General features: G+C 32.4%; 1 protein-coding gene across 1 annotated transcript; it reads right to left on the reverse strand.

Moving 5' to 3' along the window:
• Window positions 1-11,987: 11,987 nt before the first annotated feature.
• LOC110706754 lies at window positions 11,988-12,530 on the reverse strand. The gene has a single exon (XM_021884710.1). It carries the CDS (start codon window positions 12,528-12,530, stop codon window positions 11,988-11,990), a length of 543 nt encoding a protein of 180 aa, XP_021740402.1.
• Window positions 12,531-16,364: the final 3,834 nt, after the last annotated feature.

Below are 16,364 nucleotides of genomic sequence, written 5' to 3' on the forward strand. Positions count from 1 at the left end.
GCTGAAGCTAATCAAGAAGTTCTCGAAGACTCAAAACATTGGGGCACGTGCTGCTGCTCATATCTTCAGTAGGATAGATTTTGCTATAACTAGAGGAATAGGGGCCCAGATTGTATCTCGGCTTCCCACTAATTTTTTGTAGGTTGTATGACTTTGTCTATTTTTGAGATATAATAATAATAATAATAATAATAATAATAATAATAATAATAATAATAATAATAATAATAATAATAACAATAACAATAAAAGATATGGAAAATATGTGAATCACAAATATATATATTTTTATTAGGAAAGTGAATCACAATCAAATGATTTGATGAATATATATAAAGTATATTAAAAAAAAAAGGAGAAAACAGTTTCGGAGGGAAAATACAGCACCAGGAAGTGACATGTGTCATTCCTGGTGTGTGTTTTAGTATTATGTTATTATTGATTGATTGGAGAAATGATTACAAAAGGTAAACGATTGCATTAAATTACAAAACATAAAACCTTAGCAACTTATTCTGTAACACTTTCTTCTTATCAATGATAAAATTATTTCAATTATTTTGTCTATTTACCTAGTTTATTACCTTCCTTAATGCACGTGTGACAAAAATGGAGTGTTATAAATAAATAAAAATGAGGAAAGTATTTCATTTGTTTTGTATTTTGCTACGGTATTTTAAGTTGTAATGGCGGGTTTTAAAGTAGTCAACTTTTAGCTAAAGTACAGAGTATAAATTATTATTTTTAATAAGCTATATGTATAAATGCTAAACAATTAAGCCTCAATTTTCATTTTAGAGGGGCTCAAGCCTTATGATTATCAACGAAGATCTTCCTCTACTAATTTGGTTCGTTACCTTTCTTATCAACATTATATACGATCCCTTTCTCATTTTTTTTTACTCAAAAAAATATTTGTATGTGTTTATCAATTTCTATCTCTCACGATTCCTCATCACATGAACCATATAATTTGTGTGTCGCCAATCCCGTCCCTCATGCATAGATAAATTTAATTAGAACGGATGAATGGCATACTAAAATACTTTGCAAGTATCAAATTACCGCATACTATTTATTGAGTAAGGAGTTGCCAACTCAATTAACCTGATTTTTCTTGCACCAATCTCTTAAATACTTTGCCAACCCAACTCCTCGAGTGCTCCATATCACAAAACCAAAACCTTACCATTGGCATTGGATAGTTGGTCTACAAATTACAATTAGTCAACTAGTCATAAATTTTTAGAAGTATTTTACTTTTTGTCAACTCACAAAAATGTACTTTAATTTCACCGGCCTTAAATTGTTTAATTACAATATGGGTTGTTCCCAAAATATGAAATGCACATGTGACATGTGTTAACATTTTCTTTCGTACTATAATTTAGCTAAAAATAGGGTTTTTGTAGTTTTGTAGGCACGGTTAGATAATGACTTTTTTCTTGGCTAAGACCTATTGTTAGTACATGAAGTCATGAAGAGTATGTCATTACATATTCGTACTTCATAATTTGCGTTGTTTTTGTCCCTAATTTGAACCAAGTATAATCAAGCTAAGTAATAAGGCTTAATCTAATGAAAAGATTTATATCTCAAATCTCATAATCATAGGACATTGTAGGTTCAAGTCAATATTAAGAGGTTTTTTGGGATGAGAATTGAGAATTCCCTCATTAATCTCCCAATTCCTAAATGGCCGTGAACATGTCCATTAAACCTAAACGAATTGACTTGTGCAAGGTCAAAACTCGATAGGATCTTCTGATCGCTAAATTTGTAGAGAATCATAGAGTACAAATTATTTTTTTTCCCACATCATATTATTACTTAAGTAATCATTGACAATTCTTCTTTAGAATTGAAGTTTAATAAGAACTAAAACATGTAAAGATATGAAATACAGTAAAATAAATACTTGTGCTTGTGTAATACTCCCTCCGTCCCATAATATAGTTCCTACTTGTGTTTTTTCACGGTATTTAAGAAATAGGAGGAGAAAGTAAATGAAGTACATTAATAAAAGTGAAAAGTACAATTATAGACAAAAGTTAGAGAGAGAGAGTGGAAAAAAGTACAAGGCATATGCAAAATTCAAGGGTAATTTAGAAAGTACAATGAATAAAGTTAAAAAAGTGAGGGTATAATGGTCTTTACGTACTATCCAAAAATGGAAATAAAAACAACATTTTGAATCTCTTAAATAGGGAAACATAAACTATATTCTAGGACAGAGAGTGATGAGAATCGATCTCATGATTCATGCATTAAAATTAGGAGGGAAGATTTAATCAACTAATTAAGCTATATCCCTCACTCTCATAGTACGGACAAATTTTAAAAGCTACAGATTAGTAGAGAAAAATATTAAATACATATTTAGGTATGTTGACAGTTGACCTGCACAACCTTAGACTAATTTTTTAAATAAAGTAACTTTCATATTAATGTTGTACTTGTTGGTGTTGAACCTCCTTAACACCAAAATGGTAGAAGAAAGTTTTTCAAACTCTTAGAGTACGTCCTAGTGCATAGTACCTAAACTAAAGGAAACTACTTTGAAGAGTCATGCTTATTAGCATTCAAAATCAACAATGAAATTATTCATTGGAAAACTCTATGTGTTCAGATTAGATTATTATTATTTTTGTTTGGTTTTACACAATATTTAAGGTTATTTTTTCCCCCTAATTTCTACTGAGACCAAATATAATATTTCTACTGATGAAAATTATATTATCCTTATTTCAATCAATTTCTACTAATTAGACTACTTTCAATTGTGAAAATTAACAATCAGTTCACAGACACACACACACATACGTAGAATTAAGGAGTACTAATTTTACTGCAGTAATTGAAAATTTAAAAAATTGGTATTTAATAAATAAAAGTTATATTTACTGATCAGACTTATCAACCTTTATTCGAAATATCTAATATTTAAATACTGGGTAAATAAAAATAGGAAAATGCTATACATAGCCCTTAGGGCTACATAAAAACATTAAATACACACTAGAAAATTGTATAAATTTAGAAAATCATAAAACATAAACACTAATTATACTGATTTACGCGTGTTTTTGTCATAAATTCTTAATTTTATACAATTTTAAGAGTGTATTTAATGCTTATATATAGCCCTAAGGCGAACATAATACTATGAGCCTAAAAAAGTGAAACACATCATACTCAATAAATATATACTCCCTCCATTATATTAAGGGTCTATTCCGATTTACTGAAAACAACTGAACTGAACTGATTGGGGCTGAGTTGAACTGAACTGAACTGAATAGAGCTGAAATGAATTGATTATGAGAGAAGGAAATTAGGAACTGAACTAAACTGATTGGAGCTGAACAGAACTAAAATTAAACTGAACAGAACAGGCGCTTAAGTGTCTCATAGTGACATGACACGCATGTCGATGCAAAATTTTGACTAATAATATCTTTAATTATCATTAACTATAAATTATAACAATTGAATATTAATTATCTACTCATTGAGACGATTATAACAAGTACCCACAAAATTATATTTTTTCTTATGTATAATTCACAAACATTGGTCAAAGTATGTTGAGTGAATAATGCCAAAATCCCCAATGAAACACTAAAAAATAAAAAATATAAAAAATAAAAAAGGAGGGGGGGGGGGGGGGGAAGGGGGGGGGGGGTGGGAGGGGAGTACCGAGTAGATGATTTTTTTTATTGAAAATGACTTATGTAACCCAGGTATCACAGAATTGCATGGCTGTGATAAAATCTACATGCTAGTACTCCCTAGTAAAAACATATTGGATTCTTTAACAAATGGTTAACGGATGTACTCAAAAAGAATTGACAGAATGTAGTAAAAGTACAGGCGATAATTTAATTTCTCTATAATTTTAACCCTAAAGTTGGCTATCATACAACATTTATTTGTTGCAGTTAAAGTTTTGAAGGCAACGGTTCTTAGTTAAGTCAGATACATTTTAAGATTATTAACATGGGAAAGGAAATGAAAGCTAGCTTGTATTGTTAGCAAATTTAGCAATCGAATATTTTGACCACTCACACTTTTGGTCTTTCCTTGATTTTATATTGAAACTTCTCCTAAGGATAGGGATGCTCCTATATATTGCATATATAGGCTAATTTTGTCTTTTTTGGAAATGATTTTACCTTATTTAGAGTGTTTCCATGAGTGCATAACTATGTTTATACCTTAATAATGTTGAATGTAAATTATTTGTAGTGATTTAAATTGATTCTTTTCATTTTATACTCTACACGGAGTGTTATTTATTCAATGAAGTTGATTTTACACGGATTAAAATTAATATCTAATAGTATTATTGTAATTTAAACTGAATTTTACTAAATAATTTGTGAAGGTGAAGTGAACATAGCCTAAGCACTAACTACCTTAAAACATAATTCCTACCTATGTTTGGATAGAGAGAAATGGAAGGAAAAGAAGAGAAGAGAAATGCAGGGATACATCCTCCCTTGTTTGGATATCTAATGCGAGGAAAGGGGAGAGAATTGGAAGGATCAATTTTCCTTCCACTTTTAATAAATCAAATTCCTCCATTGTTGGACAGATTTGGAAGGAAAATGGAATGTCTCCTTCTCCCTCGGCTCCCCTCACCTCTCTTTCCCTTCCTTCTTTTTCCTTCCCCTTTCTCTCCCTTCACTATTATTATCCAAACATAGTGTAAGGGGATTATCAAATATGTATTTAAAACAATAGTCTTGTGCCCTTAGTTGAATTACCAAATACAACCCACATCTTAATCTTATAATAAATGCTATAAATCAACATCAAATTTAGACAATGCTATAGAAAGTGTCCACCAATTGCAGAGATTAGGGACAAAGATTTAGCCCTATATAGAAGAATGACAGGTCATATGATAAAAAGACCAACTGACCCCTCCACATTTTGGCAACACTGAAATTACTCATTAATGAGAAGGAAATTTTGAAAAGGACTTGGCTATGCAAAAAGATTATTAAAATTTGCATTTTCATTGAAAAAATGTTCAGAATAAGGACAAAAAGGGAATTTAATGTTAGTGGAATATGTTAAAGCAAAATGGCTTTAAACATGATGACAAAATGGAAAGTGATGAGCATCAAAATTTTAAAAAAGCTCAGTCATATGTAAAGAGTTTTATTCTCATATAAACCATATCCTTCTATATTGCACTCTATCGATGACAAAACAGTTAGAGCTCTATAAAGGGCACTTTGAATTGATGGATCGTTGGTAAAAACAAAATTTATTTATTTTATTTTATGTATATTTACGTTGAAGAAAAAGACTGATCAAAATACGGAGAACATTACAATTTCTTAGGCTATCATGCATATTGGGTTTGATATTTCGGAGTATTGATTAAAGATAGAGGGATTCTCACCTATAAGTCACTTTAATTTGACAAGATTCGAACTCCATACTGTGAAATTTGAGGTGGAAATTCTATCTAATGAGTTAACTTTTGTTTGGTACAGAGTATCAATTTTATTAGTATTGTGCATAAGATAACTAGGAGTATATATTAAAGAAGAAAACTAAACAAAAGTATGAATAAATATACTACGTATATAAAATCCTCAATTTTGCCATGTTTGTTTTTCAGGGTAGAGATTAATGGAAAAGTAAAATTGTGTAAAGTGTGGAAATTCTTATACTGTAGTTAAATTGTGTCATTCGATAGTTTTGTTTTCAAAATCAATTGGGAAAATTGTAGAAAATTGAGTATTACACTATTACCTCTATTAATTTTAATAATTTTGTTTCTCATTAAACTAACCAATTGTTGGAAAAATAAGTATAATAATTTACTTTTCAATATATTTGCTCATTAAACAATGAAACGCCGTGAAAACTAATTATTTCTACTTCGTATATTTTTATTTTTCTGCAGATTTTATGATAGATTTACTTCTCCATATAATTTCACACTATATTGTTTAAGCATATATAAAAAATAAAAAATAAATAAAAAGAATTTCCAAGCACAATGTTAATTTAGTTAAATATTGTCTATACTACCTCATTCTTAAAGTATTTGTACTGTACCATTTTTAATTCAAAACTTATGAAGTTTATTATTTGATTCCGTATACAAATTATACAATTTTTTTTGAGGTCCATGTCCATTCCTTAAGAGTGTTGATAATTGTCTTAATTGATAGATGAGTTGGAAGATATAGATGATCTAGCAACCTAGCCCTTTGTTGGACCACTTCTTAGAGTCTTGATTATGCATATAGTCATTTATCAAAAACCATTATATTAGTAGAAAAGTTGCTTATTTTGCTTAGATTATGATAATGATGTTCATCATACTTCTAATTATTATTTTTGTCTCGTTGTTTTCAATAAATTAATTCAATTTAAGCATGCATTCCTCAAAAACTAGATTAAACACCCTTTATTTTGATGTAAGCTCTCCCTTTTTAATAAGAGTTACATGCACAACAATATACATTAAACATATCACATATGCTAATTTTGCGTACAAGATGAAGAAGGTATAACCTATTACCTCATTATCATAGTTTGAAAGTAAGGGAGTATGTGATTGATACGAGTATTATAACTGAAGACGATACCAATAGCAACTGGTGATTTATGTTGACTCAAAGCTCAGCATAAATTGATCTACCACTAGTTCATTAAAATGCACCATTTAGCTACCTAACACTTCTTAATATATCACACGGATAAAAAAAAAATTAAAAAAAAAATACTAATGTTTAAATTCAAAGAAATTTACTCCGAAATTCAACTAAAACTTTTACAAAGTAAATTAAATCGCAAATTAGATCCTACATGCGCGTAAAACTTGTACTCATAAGAGACTTCTGTTCCAATTTACTAAAAACAATTAAACTGAATTAATTGGGGCTGAATTGAACTGAACTGAACTGAATAGAGCTGAAATAAATTGTTTATGAGAAAAGGAAATTAGGAACTGAACTGAAATTAAGCTAAATAGAATATGCCCTTTAACTTTGTGTCCTCGTGTTACAACCATGTTGAAAGTGATACGACATAAAAGAAGGCAAAGGGGCTCTCTCTGCCTACTGTATTATCATCCACCTTCTCCATCTCTCTCTCTTAAGTCTCTACTCTCTCTCTCTCTCAAAACATGGAATTTGAGCGTCCCAATGCAGCCAATACACAGTTACTACTTATGTTAATCCCTCTAAAGTAACAGAATTTTGCAAACCTTTCTTTGGATTTCCCGAAAAAAAAAAAAAAAAAAAAAAAAAAAAAACCCTTTTCTGTTAAAGTTTTACCGATAGAAAGTTTTATAAAGGAGTAAGAGAAGATGGAGAAATTGATTATGTATATTGCTCCGGTAACATGGCTTATATAGCCAAGAGTTTTACATATAATGCCACACAAGTTCACAAGTCTTTGGACTTATGTGAACATTGTGAAATCAAATCAAATAATTATAGGCATTCATATTTATCTTCTAACACTCCCCCTTGAATGCCCATACTTATTATACAGAAAGGTATTTGTTGCCTCATTAAAAACCTTGCTAGGTAAAACCCTTATGGGGTAAATACCATAGCTAGGGAAAAAGAGTACAACGATATAGTATTATATGCTTTGGTATACTGTCTCGTTAAAAACCTTGTCAGGAAAAACTCGGTGGGATAAAAACCTGATCGAAGGGAAAAAGAGTGCAGTACATATAATACTCCCCCTGATCTCAGCATAGTTCACGAAGATGTCGCATTCCGATTTTGTGAACTAACTGTTCAAATTTCTTCGAAGGAAGTGATTTGGTGAAAAGGTCGGCAAGATTTTCACAAGACTGAATTTGCTGGATATTTATTTCCTCGTCCTTTTGCAGATCATGTGTGAAGAATAGTTTTGGGGCAATATGTTTCGTTTTATCTCCCTTAATATATCCTTCAGTTACTTGAGCGATACATGTTGTATTGTCTTCAAAGATGATGGTTGGGTCTTCTGTTATTGCGTTCATTCCACACTCCTTTTGGATATTACTGATCATCGACCTCAGCCACACACATTCCCGTCCTGCTTCATAGAGGGCTATCAACTCTGCATGATTTGATGATGTCGCGGTCAATGGATGCTTTGTTGATTTCCATGATATTGCAGTGCCGCCATAAGTGAATACATATCCATTTTGTGACTTGGCATTTTGAGGATCTGATAAGTATCCAGCGTCTGCATACCCAATGAGAGCAGCATCTTGTTTTGGTTGGTAATATAAACCAAGGTCTTGTGTCCCTCGTAGGTACCGGAGTAAGTGTCGAACTCCCTTCCAATGCCTATATGTTGGTGCATTGTTGTGCCTGGCTAACAAATTCACAGAGAAAGCTATGTCGGGTCTAGTATTGTTAGCTAAGTACATTAAGGCTCCAATTGCACTTAAGTATGGTACTTCTGGACCCAGAATCTCTTCATTTTCTTCTCGGGGTCTGAATGGATCATTTTTCATATTCAAAGAACGAACAACCATTGGGAAGTTGGTTGGGGTTGCTTTTTCCATGAAGAAACGTTTCAAAACTCTTTCTGTATTGTTTGATTGATGGACAAAAATGCCATGACTCAAGTGCTCAATTTGTAGTCCAAGGCAAAATTTAGTTTTCCCAAGGTCTTTCATCTCAAATTCTTTCATCAAGTATTTTGCAGTTTTCTCGAGTTCATTTGGGGTTCCGATGATATTTAAATCATCAACATAAACTACAATGATAGCGAATCCTGATTGTGATCACTTTATGAAAACACAGGGACTAACTTGGTTGTTTTTGAATCCTTCTCTCATAAGGTATTCACTCAGACGGTTGTACATCCTTCCAGATTGTTTCAATCCATAAAGTGACCTTTTTAGTTTTATGGAAAGCAGTTGTCTAGGCTTGTGGTTTTCTGGTAGTTTTAGTCCTTCGAAGACTTTCATGTAAATGTCTGTATCGAGTGACCCATACAAATACGCAGTCACTACATCCATTAATCGCATTTGCAGTCCTTTTGTGACTGTCAAACTTACCAGAAATCTTAATGTAGTTGCATCAACCACTGGAGAATATGTTTCTTCATAATCAATCCCTGGAATTTGAGAAAATCCTTAGGCTACAAGTCTTGCCTTGTATCTAACTATTTCATTTTTCTCATTACGTTTTCTTACAAATACCCATTTGTATCCAACGGGTTTTACACCTGCTGGTGTAAGGGTTATTTTCCCAAAAACTTCTCGTTTTTCAAGTAACTTTAACTCAACCAGCATTGCCTCCTTCCACTTTGGCCAATCACTCCTACGTCAACATTCTTCTACAGTTCTTGGTTCAACATCATTTTCATCAGACACGATGTCGATTGCGATGGAATTTGCAAATGTTTCATTAACGATAACATCTTTCCTATTCCATTGAGTCTTTGTAGAGACGTAATTCATTGAAATTTCATTGTTATCGATGTTTTGAACATCTTGTCCATTCCCCGTAGGGTTGTCTTCTTGTTCGTCCCCTTTTGAATTATCATCATTTTCTTTACTTTCATCCACATTTGGTTTTTCTTGACCTTCTGACGGGGGAACATCATTAGTCTCATTTTCTATTCCATCCAATCTTTTCAATTTTCTTGGCTTAGAATCTTTTGAACCAAGTGGTCTTCCACGCTTTCTGCGTGCCTGAGATTTATTTTCTATGGCCTTATTACCAGTTGGGATTTCAATACGTGCAGGGGCATTTTCTGCTGGTATATGTGATTTTGTCACCTTCTTTGTGTCTACAAATGCATCAGGCAATTGATTTGCAACACTTTGTAAATGAACAATTTTCTTAACTTCTTGTTCACACATATTTGTTCGTGGGTCTAACATCAACAGTTGTGTTGCATTCCAAATGAGTTCAATTTCTTTCTTATGTGGGTCCACTTTCTTTCCCCCTAAGGCTAGGAATACTGTTTCATTAAAGTGACAGTCCGCAAATCTAGCCGTAAATAAGTCACCAGTCAATGGTTCAAGGTATTTAATTATAGAGGGGGATTCAAACCCGACATAAATTCCCAGCCTTCTTTGTGGACCCATTTTTGTTCGTTGGGGTGGAGCAATGGGAACATATACAGCACAACCAAAGATTTTTAGATGTGAGATACTTGGTTCTCGACCACAAACAAGTTGTAGTGGTGAGAATTTATAATAAGCTGTAGGTCTCAATCTAATTAGCGCTGCTGCATGTATTATAGCATGTCCCCAAGCAGATGATGGCAATCTTGACCTCATTAATAATGGTCTTGCAATCAATTGTAATCTCTTAATTAGTGATTCAGCTAGACCATTTTGTGTATGAACATGAGCTACTGGGTGTTCAACATCAATTCCAATTGACATACAATAATCATTAAATGTTTGGGATGTAAATTCCCCAGCATTGTCAAGTCTTATTTTCTTTATTGTATGATCTGGGAATTGTGCTCTTAATTTGATGATTTGGGCAAGTAATTTTGCTAAGGCAACATTTCTACTTGAAAATAGACTAACATGTGACCATCGTGTAGAGGCATCAATTAAAACCATGAAATATCGAAATGGTCCACATGCTGGATTAATTGGCCCACATATGTCTCCCTGAATTCTTTCCAAGAATTTTAGAGATTCAGTAGCAATTTTGTTCATAGATGGCCTTATTATTAATTTGCCAAGTGAACATGCAGAGCATGTTAATTCATCTGATCGGGGAATTTTGACATTTCTTATTGAATGTCCAACTGAATGTGCTATTATTCTTTGCATCATCCCAGTTGTTGGATGTCCCAAACGATCATGCCATAAAATAATCAAATGTTTGTCATCTAACTTCTGGTTAGATACCATATTGATTTCCACGGGTCGTATGTTTATACAATATAACCCCGAAGAGTATGCTGGCAATTTCTCATATATATGTTTCTTGCCATGTTTTTCTGCCGTGAGGCATATATACTCTTTTTGATATGTTGCCATTGTTTCTAAATGATAGCCATTTTGGCGTACATCTTTAAAACTTATGAGATTTCTTCGAGATTTACTTGAATATAAAGCATTATTGATTATTAATTTTGCCCATTTGGAAGCATTATACAAGCCTTTCCAGATCCTTCAATTAATTTAGCTGACCCGGAAATGGTGTTTACATTTGCTTGAAACAACTTTAGTTGTGAAAAATATTTTCTATCTTTTAAGATAGTATGTGTTGTTCCACTGTCCAAAAGACATTGATATTCGGAACTAACTTCAGGTAGATCTATATCTTCATAAAATAAATTTGAGATTAGTTTAGAATAATATCATACAAACTTTTATTGATGATAGAGATTTAAAGTACATGACTAGAAATTTAAAATACAGGGAACTAAGAAAATACATTAAAACATAGCATATGTTACATTAGTAGATGAGAAACCTAAGTATTGTTGTTTTCTCCAAGAATGAAATCATTTCCAATTTCAGCATTATCCATGAAATAATCAGACACATCAAGGCTGGGACAAGGAGCATTTTCCTCATTAACATAATTTGCTTCTGCATTTTTCTCTTTGCCTTTTACAGAAGCCTGGTAAAGGTCTACCAAATGTTTGGTCGTTCGACAAGTACGTCCCCAATGTCCTGTCATGCCACATCTGTAATATGTGTCTTTTCCTTTCGAAGGAGTTTGTTTGTGGCTTCCAGATGACTGCCCCTTCTGTTTTTCAAAATTTTTGAAATTACTGTTTCTTTGAAAATTATTTCTACCACGACCACGGCCGCGTCCGCGATAATTTCCACGGCCTCTTCCACGGCCATTGTAATTTCCACGTCCACCTCTTCTTGTAGCATTTGACTCGGGTGGATATGAATTTGTTGCATTTGCCTCATGATGAGTGGCCAAAGACCCAGTTGGTCTCAGGTTATGATTTTTCAACAAAAGTTCACTATTTTGTTCCGCAACAAGCAATATACTCATTAATTCATTGAACTTTTAAAAACCTCTTTCACGATACTGTTCTTGCAACAATATGTTACTTGCATGAAAGGTAGTGAGTGTTTTTTCAATCATCTGTTCATCTGTAACCGGATGATCACAGTATCTCAATATAGACACTATCTCATGTATGGTTGAATTATAAGCAATTACAGATTTGAAATCATGGAACCGTAAATTTGTCCAATCAAATAATGCCTTAGGCAGGAGCACCCTTTTGTGGTGTCCAAATCTTTCATTAAGGCAATCCCATAATTCTTTGGGATCTTCAACCATCATGTACTCAGTTTTAAGGCCTTCATGTAAATGATGCCTTAGTAACACTAAGGCTTTTGCCTTATCTTGTTCAGTGATAGGTTTTTCAACCGTCATTGCAGAAGAGGTAGCATCAGTTGTTTGACCAGAAGGACTTTTATTTTCTTTAACAGTGTGCTCCAAACCTTGAGCTTTCAAATTCATCATTGCATCCACTTTCCATTCCAGAAATTTCTTTCCAGATAAATCTAAGATGTTGAACTGTCTTTTCATAAGGTCTCCCATTTTAGCTACAACAAATTTCGTGATAATTAGATTATAATAACAAATTATATGTACAACTCACATGTTTAGTTCTTCCATATTTATAATTAAGTTAATAAGACACGTGATAATTAAATTTAATAATAATAAACCATAAATAATATAGTCTTTTCTCCCCCTTGGTTTATTATTGTGAGTAATTATATGATTAGACAAAAATCAATCATGTTAGTTGCAAAAAAAACAGCAAAACGACAACAATGACAGTAGTAACAATAATTATAATGATAACGGTAATATTATACAATGATGATTAATAACAACAAACAACATAATAAAACAAAAACAAGCTTTTAATATACTAAAACGACAAAATAAGTGAGTTTTACTTATACATAATGACAAAAATTAATATTGCTACTAATAGAACTACAAGTGCCGTAATTAGAAGGAAATATTGTTTTAACTTCCTTAAATCTTCTTCAAAAGTGAAGTTGTGGGTGTTTTGGTTGCCGTCGTCGGGGAACATATCGGAGAAGAAGGGGGTGAAAAAAAAAATTTAGGTGATTTTTGGATAAAAAGTGGGAAGAGATAAAGGATTTGTGGTGAAATTGGGGGAAAAATCCGTCTTTTATAGAGGTATGTTTATCCGTTACTATTTTGTACAACTGTAAAAATATCATATAATAGTCTAACGTATTGGCATAAAATTATGGTCCATATATATATATATTTATAATTGTAAAAGGTTATCACACTGGGAATGCAAACCACAGTGGTCCGAGAGCCCTAATATCTATAAAAGATCATGGGTTCGAAAACGGAAAGAAACACAAAAAAATATGTAAAAGTAAGAAAAATAATAAGTATAAAAAGACTGCATCTTTTTGTTAATCTAGTTAATAATAATATGCATGCAAAGCTACTACTTAGCAATTATAATAACTAAGATAAAAATTTACGTAAAATGAGTATGTAATATCAACATGGATCAAACAAAGAAACATCAACATGAATAAACAAAAGATGATAGTAGTAAATTCACAAGTAAGAGAACTTTCACCGTTGTTTTTTTGAGGTATATATAGTAAATGTTTGAGTTTCTGTTATAGAGGATCCCAAATATGGGCAACTATAGAGCATACTCCTCGAAACAGTTGGAAGTAGATAGTATTACTTTGTTATAAATTTTTATAAGTAGGTATAAATATACTTGACTGAAAACTGGTGCTGATAACGTGTTGAAGTTTTACCAATAGAAAGTTTTATAAAGGAGTAAGAGAAAATGGAGAAATTGATTATGTATATTGCTCCGGTAACATGGCTTATATAGCCAAGAGTTTTACATATAATGCCACACAAGTTCACAACTCTTTAGACTTATGTGAACATTGTGAAATCAAATCAAATAATTATAGGCATTCATATTTATCTTCTAACATTTTCCATAATTTATTCCCTTTTTATTTATAACTCCCCTTCTTCAACTTCGTCCTTCATTTCCCTCATAAACATAAAGGTCAAAAAACCTCCTTTTTTATCAACTCTAAAGAACACAAATTCCCTTCATTTTTCTTGCTTAATTCGAAGTGGGTAATCCCCAAAATTGAATATTTCTTACGAATTACCCATCAAATCATCAAATTTGTCCGAAATTATTTATGGGTTTTGCTAGAAATTTTCTATAAGATCAAACTCCCTTCAATATTCTTACTTAAATTGAAGTGGGTACTCCTAAAAATTGAATCTTTCTTACATTTAACCCATCAAATCATCAAGTTTAATCGAAATTAATGATGGGTTTTGCCAGAAGTTTTGGGTGGATTAACAGAAATTGTTGTAAAAAGCAATGCAGAAGCTTATTCTGGAGAGTAAGAGCAGCAGTTAAGAAGAGTGTTATGAGTAATAATCAAAAGAACAAGAAAAAACAGGTCACATTTCATTATGATCCTTCAAGTTATGCTCTTAATTTCGACGATGGCGTCGACAATGGCAACAGCAACAACTCCTCCATTGATGGAGTATTCAGGAGCAGAGGAGGAGCAGTGAGTATTGTTGGAGAAGAAAATGGAATTGGATATTATTACAAGCTTCAATTTTTCTTCTTTTTAGCTGCTAATTCTACTTTAGTTTATGTTTTCTTGATCAGACTTTGATAAATCAGGGTTTGTTGAATGTAGTACTAGTCTAGTACTTAGTGAATTGACTAATGTTTTCCCTGAAGTTTGCAAAAATTTGCATATAAGTTAGCAAAAATTGGCTTTTATGCTTAAATTAATCCAATTGGGGTTTCTGTCTTTGGGTTATTGGTATATTTTTCTGGATCATCTACTATTTTTATATTTTACTGTATTTTCTTATTTCCTAGATGACCCACCAAAATAAATTGGCAAATAAGAAGACACAGAAAATGTCATATGGAGTATTATTCTATCCACAAAAACAAAGTGTCATTGTACTAGTTGGTGAGGGACTAATTTAGGGGTGAGCAGAACCGGATATCGGGTTTGGTTCTATGATTCGGATCAAATATTTGAAATATGGGATAATTAAATTGGATTTCGGATCAGATAATCGGATTTGCTTGTCCTTCCTGTCCTAGTAAAAGGGCTTGGATGTGGATTTATCCTTCCTCAGTGCTGTGTTGCTGTTTCATTTGAGACTTGAGAGTGGAATTTCTACTTATTTGCAGAAAAGTGTCTACTACAGTAATTTTGTTTTACTGTTTAATTTTTACCTCATTTGGGTAAAAGTGTTGATGAAGTGACCGACTGGTAGTCTGCAACAAACACAGGTAAGTAGCTGTGAAGAAGCAGAGAAATCAGTTGGGTAGTGGGGCCCTCTATATATTCTCTTATTGAGAATTCAGTGGTTTGTTTTGTGGTGGTTTTAAGTTACTTTCAACCTTGTGCTAAAAAAGTAAAAAGCATTCATTGGGTTTTTTTTTTTGCCATTTTTTTTACCGCATAAAATCGGGTAATAATTGGACAAGTAGTACTAGAACAGCAACAGTCTCTAGTTTCTACTGTAGTAAGTATGTCTTATGATCTCATCCATCAACTAATCTACAAGGAATCCATGTTTTCTTGCTCGAATGACAGGTTTCATCATTATTTTTATGGGAACCTGGAAGTTTATCATTGCTGAATAATCATTCATCATCAACAGTGATCATTAATTCTTGGTAAAAGATACTCTCTCTCTCTTTGTCTCTAACACTCTGTAATTCTTAATTCTAATTTGAACGATGATAATCTAAAAAAAAAATTGTTAAATCTAAGAGACGGATGGAGTTATGTCAAAACATCGACAATAGGTTCCTCCTCTGGTCCAAAAAGCAAACAATAATTCTTAATAAAAGATACTCTCTCCGTCTCTAATACTCTATAGTTCTTAATTCTTATTTGAACGATGATTATCTTAAAAAAAAATGTTAAAACTAAGAGACGGATGGAGTTATTTCAAAACATCGACAATAGGTTCCTCCTTTGGTCTAATAATCTACTTTAAGGATACAACCGTACAAGTATACACCGTATTTTGTAACTACAATTCTAACAAAATTGAACGAGTGTTCCATGCCCTTGTGGCTCAGATCGTGCCCTTGGGTGCGACTTTTTGATTGGCTCAACCCAACTCATTGCCATCTACGGCATGATATTCAATGCATCACTTGATGTTGGATTTAATTGCGAGAGGTTTTTAATCTTTCCTTGTCACATAGAAAAACTCAGCCTTATTGAATAACTCAAGTTGGCAATCCAATTTGCAACTCATGATAAACTCAAAACGTCTTCAAAGTGTGAAAGCATGGGATGTATGTCGTAACAGTAATTTCCAGAAGCATGGGATGAA

Source organism: Chenopodium quinoa, unplaced genomic scaffold (genome assembly GCF_001683475.1).
Source record: "Chenopodium quinoa cultivar QQ74 unplaced genomic scaffold, ASM168347v1, whole genome shotgun sequence".
Classification (NCBI taxonomy): Eukaryota; Viridiplantae; Streptophyta; class Magnoliopsida; order Caryophyllales; family Amaranthaceae; genus Chenopodium; species Chenopodium quinoa.